The 7,721-nt window shown below is 35.6% G+C and overlaps 2 protein-coding genes and 1 long non-coding RNA gene across 5 annotated transcripts in view; 2 read left to right on the top strand and 1 right to left on the bottom strand.

The window, feature by feature from the left end:
• LOC106307396 (KH domain-containing protein At4g18375-like) lies at window positions 1–529 on the top strand. The gene is made up of 3 exons (XM_013744337.1): window positions 1–158; window positions 238–312; window positions 402–529. Exons 1-3 carry the CDS (start codon window positions 27–29, stop codon window positions 450–452), a joined length of 258 nt encoding a protein of 85 aa, XP_013599791.1. The 5' UTR covers window positions 1–26; the 3' UTR covers window positions 453–529.
• LOC106307394 (mitochondrial carrier protein MTM1-like) overlaps window positions 1–4,651 on the bottom strand; it is a 19,519-nt gene extending 14,868 nt beyond the window's left edge. The window contains exons 1-10 of the mRNA XM_013744335.1: window positions 4,020–4,651; window positions 3,850–3,939; window positions 3,636–3,764; window positions 3,505–3,564; window positions 3,270–3,440; window positions 3,080–3,185; window positions 2,872–2,963; window positions 2,632–2,781; window positions 2,496–2,554; window positions 2,202–2,383 (exon numbers count right to left, since the gene is read on the bottom strand). Coding sequence (XP_013599789.1) covers window positions 2,251–2,383; window positions 2,496–2,554; window positions 2,632–2,781; window positions 2,872–2,963; window positions 3,080–3,185; window positions 3,270–3,440; window positions 3,505–3,564; window positions 3,636–3,764; window positions 3,850–3,939; window positions 4,020–4,277 — 1,248 coding nt within the window. The 5' untranslated portion in view covers window positions 4,278–4,651 and the 3' untranslated portion in view covers window positions 2,202–2,250. The remainder of the gene's footprint in view (window positions 1–2,201; window positions 2,384–2,495; window positions 2,555–2,631; window positions 2,782–2,871; window positions 2,964–3,079; window positions 3,186–3,269; window positions 3,441–3,504; window positions 3,565–3,635; window positions 3,765–3,849; window positions 3,940–4,019) is intronic.
• Window positions 4,652–4,896: 245 nt separating this feature from the next.
• Window positions 4,897–6,695, top strand: LOC106310814. Of its 3 annotated transcripts, XR_001263871.1 has the most exons (4): window positions 4,897–5,140; window positions 5,634–5,744; window positions 6,030–6,171; window positions 6,302–6,695. It is a non-coding gene; the product is annotated as an uncharacterized LOC106310814 (long non-coding RNA). The 3 variants fall into 3 exon arrangements; XR_001263869.1 differs by lacking the exon at window positions 4,897–5,140 and having other exon boundaries at window positions 5,150–5,744; XR_001263870.1 differs by lacking the exon at window positions 4,897–5,140 and having other exon boundaries at window positions 5,150–5,800.
• Window positions 6,696–7,721: the final 1,026 nt, after the last annotated feature.

Here is a 7,721-nt window from a genome sequence, read left to right as displayed (position 1 = left end):
ATGATGATGATGAGGAGACTGTTAAGATGCAACTTCTTGTTCCTTCCAGGGTTATTGGATGTGTTATAGGTAGAAGCGGCTCCGTCATAACCCAAATCAGGAAAAGAACCAATGCCAGTATCCGTATCTCGAAAGGGAATAACGTTGATCTTGTTGAGGTTATTATGATCCTTACCAAAGTTCAAATCTTTTCTCCTTCTCCTTTTGTATCTTCTGTTCCAGAATATGCTTCTATAGATTTTGATCAGAGGCGAGAGACATGGGAAAGCAGCTTGGGAATGGTTTCTTCAGACAGATTCTATGGTTATGAAAGTAGTTTCCCGTTAAGCTCACATTTTGAGTTCTTCTGATTCTCTTGGTGGCCGATGTCATACTCATGTCTTAGTTTAATTCATAAACAGGCAAGAGATCATGGTTTGATATCAGTCAGTCCATACTCATATGGAGGGTAAGTTTTGCAAACTACAACAAAGAAGTTGGCTTCTTCTTTATCACTTTGTTTCAAATGGTTTAAAACTTTTTTTTTCTCGTGTATTAGTTTTTGTTTGTCTTCTCAAATACTTAAAAATCTAAAACACTTTCATCTTACCAATTGGTTCAATTTCGATAAAAAAAAATTAAGAACCTCGTAGGGGTTTTTCCATAGGACCTTATCAAAACTAATTACAATATTAAGGGTTCTAAACTATTTAAAGTACATAATTAATAATTAAATTAATTTTAAGAACCCATTAAAGACTCTAACCAATTGACGGGCGCTCTAAATTGGACCCATTAAGGAGGGGAAGTGGTCTTTGTGCCCGGTCTCGTATGGGTGATGAGGAAGTGGACCTATTTTGAAGAAGTTGTTGACCTAAATTGGACCCATTATTTAAAACATAATGCGCTGTCTGTTTCCCCTGTACATGTTTGTTTTCCCTCCACAGATTTGAATTTCCCCCGAAATAAACTTCACTATTTAAGGTCTCTAGAACAAACTTTAATCCTAAATTAAACTATTAAAGTAACAAATATAGTTAGAAAATTAGATTTTAAAATAAATTATATTTCATTTGTTTCACAATATAAGATGTTTTATATCAATGTATACATATTAAAAACCTAAATTTTCTAGAAAGTATCACTGAATATAATTTTTAAATTAAATTAATTATTTAATTATAAATAAGATATAGTAAAAATACAATTGCTTATACAAATTTGATAAAATTAATACATTCTAGATATTTGAAAATATTCTATACTGTAAAAAAACAACAATTTCAAAAACATATATACTGAAAAAGAGAAAATGTGTTGTGATCTAATGTCATTTATTTCCTTAACAAATTCTTTTTTAAAGTATAAAAAGCTAGTTTCTAATGATTGCTCTTTCGAACAATCACTTTTCGAATTTCCACATTGTGGAAAGATTAGATCTTTTCGTTTGTAAACAATTTTTTTTTTTTTTGTCATTAACAAACAAACTCAACGAAGAGAAATTATTTTGTGAAACATAGTAATTTAAACCTCCAAATATTTTTAGATCGGATAGAAAACCTCCAACTATATTTTTATGTTTTTAAACCTTCAACTATTAAACCGTTAATGTCGTTAACCTTCCGTTAACAAAATAATTTTTCTTTGGCAAAGATCCGTTAAAATGAAATGCGGTGTTTCATATAATCAGAAAAACGACAAGAGATGCTTATAATTAACTTATATTTTAGTGATTTAAACTTCTAACTATTTTTAAATCGGATAGAAAACCTCCGACTATAATTTTATGTTTTTAAACCCTCAACTATTAAATCTTTAATGGCTTTAACCCTCCGTAAATAATTTTTTTTTCTGAACAATGATCCTTTAAATTGAAACGCAGTGTTTCATTTAATCACAGAAAATGTCACAAAATGTTTTAAACCTCTTTAATCAATGGGCGTGAACAATCACAATTCATCCCCAAATAAAATAATAAGGTTATTCTTCATTTTCAAGAACAATAAAAATGAACTAAGTAAAAAACTCAGTTATTTCTAATTTTATTTTTGTTTTTCTGTTCATTTATTTATCAAAAAATGTATTTTAGATTGTTAATTAACTTAGGTTATCCATTTCTTCGCACTCAAAATTTTACCTAGAATTTACATTTTCGATAAATTCTAGATAAAATTTCGAGTGTGAAGAAATGTATAGGTTGGGTTAAACATTACAAAATTCACCTAAAGCCGTATCCACATTCATGTGTAGGTGATTAGTTACTTTGTAGGGTCATGATGAAGCGTATTGGCGATGCAGAGCATACTTGACTACTTCATAGAATGAAATCACTATCCCAACTGATGGTCCTGCACGTGCCACCCTTGGACCTATTCCCGTAAACAGTCCTCTCATCCCTCCATCCCTGTGTGTTCAGTATATATATTGTTAAGTCTTTGTTTCAATTCAAACTATAAACAGAGCTGCCTTTACTAAGCAAATAACAATGGAATCTTTCAAAATATACGCATACATACCTCCAAACTTCTATGAGTGTCTGTCGTGTCGTCATTCTCATTGCCCTACAAGGGTCCTTCTGAATTTATGGAAAATGGGCGAGACATAAGTATGGTGTTGTGAAGAGAATATAGACAATTTTTCTAGAGGACAAACCTCTATTTGCCTTCTTGTTTTTGCAACGTCAAAAGGACAAGTTGTTGCAGCTGCAATAGTTCCAGCTACAAAACCAGCGGAGAAGTTTGCACCGAGGATACCTAGAGCGTTTGTATCGTTTCCCACGATTCCAAGAAGCCTTCTTCTCATCTGCAACAAAAGGAGTAGGTCAAAACCAATTCACTTTTCTTGATTTACAAACATCTGTACAATGTTTAAAAAGTTGTCAAAATAGCTTACTGGCTCGAGAGTAGCCCAGCAGATTGCTGAGAATGGAACATCACGGGCTAGCTGTGCACCCAAGCCTCTCCATAGAACACGATAGTTGTGCACTGTCACAGTGAACACATATAACAAAGACTCAGTAACTAAATAAGAACCCAAGCCTATCAATGAAGAGATATGCATAAGAGAGGGCAAACATGAATCGATTATAGGAGCAACTTACAACTGTTTTGAAGGTTATTTACTGTCCTGACTTCAGAGACTACACCAACCAATGTTTTAAGAACTCCAGGAGGCTTCTTCATACCGGCTTTGGCTTCTTTGAATGCCTAGTCAGAGAAAGAAGGTACTCCATTGAGAAAGTATAGGACACATTCCAGAGTTAGAGAAACCTATGCAGACAAAACTTATACCTGCATACGGGTTCTTGCAAGTTCAATAGGATAGCAGACTGTACAAGCTAAGGATCTAGCCAATGCCCCAGCCACAAGAGGCACAAATATAGTTGTAGCAGGAGCATTCTCCCTAGACAAGTCTTCCAACCGGTTCCGAAACATATCATAGAACGGAAGATAAATCCCAACCTGTGCAGAAACTTGACGTGTTCACTGATCCAAACAAAGAGATCCCACAAATAAGAGAGCATACCATAGGCACAGCTAAGGCAAGACCAGCGTTAGTCCCTCTCCACAGGCGTCCCATCCCCTCCTGTATCAGTTACTGCGTTAGTTAAAAGAGAAATAAGAATCATTCTAGCTAACAGGCGGCGGCACACTCACCTGTCGTATGATCTTGGTGAAGACATCAAACGTTCCTTTGTACTGGAAACAATCCGGCGGGCAAATGGAGACAGTACCCTGAACACCAGCGCGTGCACACGAAGGAGAACATCTCAAGTCTGCAAACATCTAAACCGCATAAAGAAAACGATTACAAATTAATATCGGAAAGCATTCTCCTTTAAACCAACTATGAATAATTCAGACACAATACCATGTTTGGTCCAAAGAACGCCATGCGGCCAATGTCGTAGCTGAGAGGGTGAGAGTAAGAAACTCCAGCAGCTTGAGCTTGCAATCGAGTCTGACCACAAAATCAACAGAGTAAAAAAGCATGAAACTTTCCGGCGGTTTTAGTAACTAACAACAAACGAAAGAACCTACCTTGACGACGTCGAGAGGATTTAGAATAACGGCGGAGAGAAAAGCAGCTCCGGCGGCGGAGAAAACCCTTTCCGTCAAACCTAGCTTATCCTCCGTCGAACCCTTCTCCAAATGAGGCAGGGAAACTGTTTTCGGACAGAGGATTTCAAACCCGGTGGTCGAATCTTTGGTCGGAAAGTCAAGGACTTTTGTTTCCGCCGGGGACGACGACGACGAGGGGATCTCTGAAGCAACCCAGAGATTCTCTGCCTGGCCCATTGTAGCTTTCTTCTGAATCTAACCGCCGGAAAGAGATTCGATTTAGATCAATCAAAGACCTCGGAGAAGATGAGTTTTCTTTTTCCAGATTCCTTGGACAAGAGGAAAGAGAGAGAGAGAGAATAAGGCAAAACTAAAACCCACGAAGAAACCCTAATGCGTTCAACGCTGCGTTCTGGGAAAGGTCTGCAGATTACTAAACCGTAATCGAACCGAACAAACCGATTAGTTTGACTTCTAATTTGTGTGAATGTTGTGGAGATGCAAAACTGAATGTGTGTCTTCTTAGCTTTCATCAATAAGAACGGGTCTTAGACTCTTACGATGAGTCTGACGCAAGGTAGGCCATTGAACTAGAGAATTTTTCGTTTTTGTAGTTGTAGGGGTTCCACAATGTGTTGTATATTTGCTATGCTTCTAGAAAAAAAAAATATTTGGTGGTCAAGAGGTCTAAAGAGTGGCAATCCACGTGTCAACAAGTCCACCAAATACGCTCCTTACATATATGTGTTTTGGTCCACAAAGTGGGTATCTAGCAGGGTTTATATTGCCACCATACATTATAAGAGAGGTGGTGGTTCAAATATGGGAAGAGGACAACAAGGTAACGTGCGGAGGAGGGCTTCCTCAAACTGGCCATCTCCAGTTATTCCATTTCAACATGGGCCAAACTAGTCAGAGAAGTTTCCAAATCTATGATGCCACAGTTCCTTTATTCATCCATGTTTGAGGTTAGGCCTTGGATGAAACTGAGTCATTCTGGAATTCCATATCACATGACTAATGCTGAGAGGTTCTCTGGACACCTCTCCCCACTCTGATGGCAGTGGCAGATCTAGAAATCGTTTTAATCCGAGCCAAAGGTAAAATCTATTAACAAAATCTATATATATAAAAAAATGTTTGCCTCCTTCCTGTTGCACCACATCAGCGCCAGGTCAGAAAGTCGGCTTCCGTCCTGTCGACACGTGTCCAGCAAACAAAAACGCATTGCTTCATTATCGCTTCATTATTTTTCTTTGGGCTTCTTTCTATACGTATTTGGGCTCCTTTATTATTATTCAGCCTAATTTAGAGAGCAATAGAGTAGACGCATCGTCGTTAAGACGCATCGTCGTTAAGAGTATCTTTGCCAAGCTTTGACTGTGTCATTTCTTCTTCGTTTCTTATCTTCTGAAACGTTTTGAGAGATATTGATTCATCGCATTTAGCAAACTTCTTAAATATTTCCACGATTTCAGATTAATTGCTTCTCCGTTATTCCAGTCGGTGAATCTGTAAATATTTATAGGTGAGATTGTATCTGTGAAATTCATCATTCTATTCTCTTTAAAATTTGAATTCTCCGATGGATAGTGGTGAAGGAGTGAGAGCAGGCTGCATGCGGATCAGGTGTCCGTCTACACAGAGAGCCATGTCTCGGTTGCTTACCTTAAATTGAAGAAGAACACTATAGCGGAAAGCTAGGTAAGAGACGGTGATTTGTTGATGATCAGAAATTTCTCAGAGGATGATCAATTCCGGTAACGTTTTTTATTTTTCCCAAAAACCGATTGATGATTAGAAATCCATGTTGGTATTTGACTATAGCTTATTGATTTGTTAGGTTCAATGTGTATAATATAATGTTTCACATGAATATTGATTGATTGCAGAGTTAGAATGATAATTTTGAGTCTAATTTAGTATCATGGAAGAATCTATCACTGCATAAACAATCCACATTAATTTGTCTCTTAATTTTGTCTTTAGAACTGCAAATAAGGGACTTTCTATTCAGCTCTGTTAGAAGATTTTGAAGGAGAAATGGATCAGCTTGAAACATAACGCCAAGCTGAGTTTTTCGCTTCTTCAAATTGGGCAAGAAAAAAAGGATAACTATTTCAAGCTCATGGTAAAATTCTTGAGATTCAAGCGATTAAATATTTTGATTCTTTGTCTCAACTCAAACGCATTCACTCCCACATAATATTTATCTTCATTGTCTTCTCTAATGTAACTGTTATTCACTTATTGTGAAACAGTTTACAGGAGGTTTCAGAGAAGAGTGAAGGCTCATGTGTTCATGACCATTGGAGGACAACAAGGAATATGTCCTAATGAGCAGGAGAGAAGGCTACAGAAGCTCATGGAGACTAGACAAGAAGAGGATATAAAAGAGCTGCAGACTTCATTGCGAGACGCTAATAAAAGTCTTCATGAGATGGAGGCTGAATATTCTTGGTGGAAAGACACTGTGTGTGTAGGCTCGGAACATATACAGTCTCAAATCAACTCCAACTATCAAAATCGTTGTTACTCTTTCCCTAAGTAAGAAATCCAGTGTTTTATGTTTTAAGAGTTTGTAATCTTGTGAAGAAGCGTAATGTGAATTAATGGATTTGCCTTATATTTTTCAATTCGTTTCAATTTGCTATGGAGCAGCAATTCTAAAAGAAATTTAATGTTTTCTTATTTTCTTATTTTCTTTGTATAATGATATTATATTATATGTATATGTATTTCATTAAAATTTTATTTGTCCGAACTAGAGTAACTATGGTGTATACAAAAGATAATAATCCCTTTTATCCCTTCCCTTTTATATTATTTGAGGAGCACTCTTATTAAATAACCTTACCTTCATGTGTGATTAACCAAAATGTCATTACTTAGGTGTCATCACTAGGACTCTTCTCACAACCTTACATTAAAAACCCTCCCTTGCCTAGATCAATTACATGTAATGCCATTACTCATTATAAATAGGCAAAATTATACTATATGTTTGGTATAGAACCGAAATTATTCTATCTGACATCCATTAGCTAAACCTGAAATAACTAATTTATTTGTCTTAACCAAATCCGGAATTTTATGTAGATTCATCTATGGTATAACAACTGTGTTCTAAAATAATCGTTGAGCCATATATTAAGTTTTGAAAACGTATTCATCATGTACATTGAAATAAACAAATTTATGTTATATAATGTAAACTACACTATGTTAAAAACTCGACATTTCAATTTCAATGACCAAAACTTACTCATTCACTAACACAATAAAAAATCCATATGAGGATGACAACTACAAAAAACGTGTAAAATAATATATAACAGTTTGGTAATATCGTGAAAAAATTATTTTGCTAACAATCACTGTTATTAATAATATATAACATTAGCATATACACTAAAGTTACGTGAAAGACAAAGGAACCAAAGACAAAAAAAAGTATCTGTTACTAAAAATATATAACATTAGGATATACTCAACAGTTATGTTATCAAATATGAACCGATACGCTTACTATATCAAAACTGTTGTTGTCTTTGATGAATATGCTTATTGTAGTTAGAAGAGACCAGATACACATTTAGTCTAACGCAATTTAGACAATTTTTAATAATCTTAAGAACCTGAAATATTATTTGGGTCTCATTAGTATGTACCAACTTGGAG

This window comes from Brassica oleracea, chromosome C8, assembly GCF_000695525.1.
Source record: "Brassica oleracea var. oleracea cultivar TO1000 chromosome C8, BOL, whole genome shotgun sequence".
Taxonomy (NCBI): domain Eukaryota; kingdom Viridiplantae; phylum Streptophyta; class Magnoliopsida; order Brassicales; family Brassicaceae; genus Brassica; species Brassica oleracea.
This window is presented reverse-complemented; position numbering and strand designations above follow the sequence as displayed.

Coding starts and splice junctions, on each gene's coding strand:
- LOC106307396 (XM_013744337.1), top strand. CDS start 27: ATGCAACTTCTTGTTCCTTCCAGGGTTATTGGATGTGTTATAGGTAGA. Junction 159..237: donor ATAACGTTGATCTTGTTGAG/GTTATTATGATC, acceptor ATGCTTCTATAG/ATTTTGATCAGAGGCGAGAG. Junction 313..401: donor CAGATTCTATGGTTATGAAA/GTAGTTTCCCGT, acceptor ATTCATAAACAG/GCAAGAGATCATGGTTTGAT.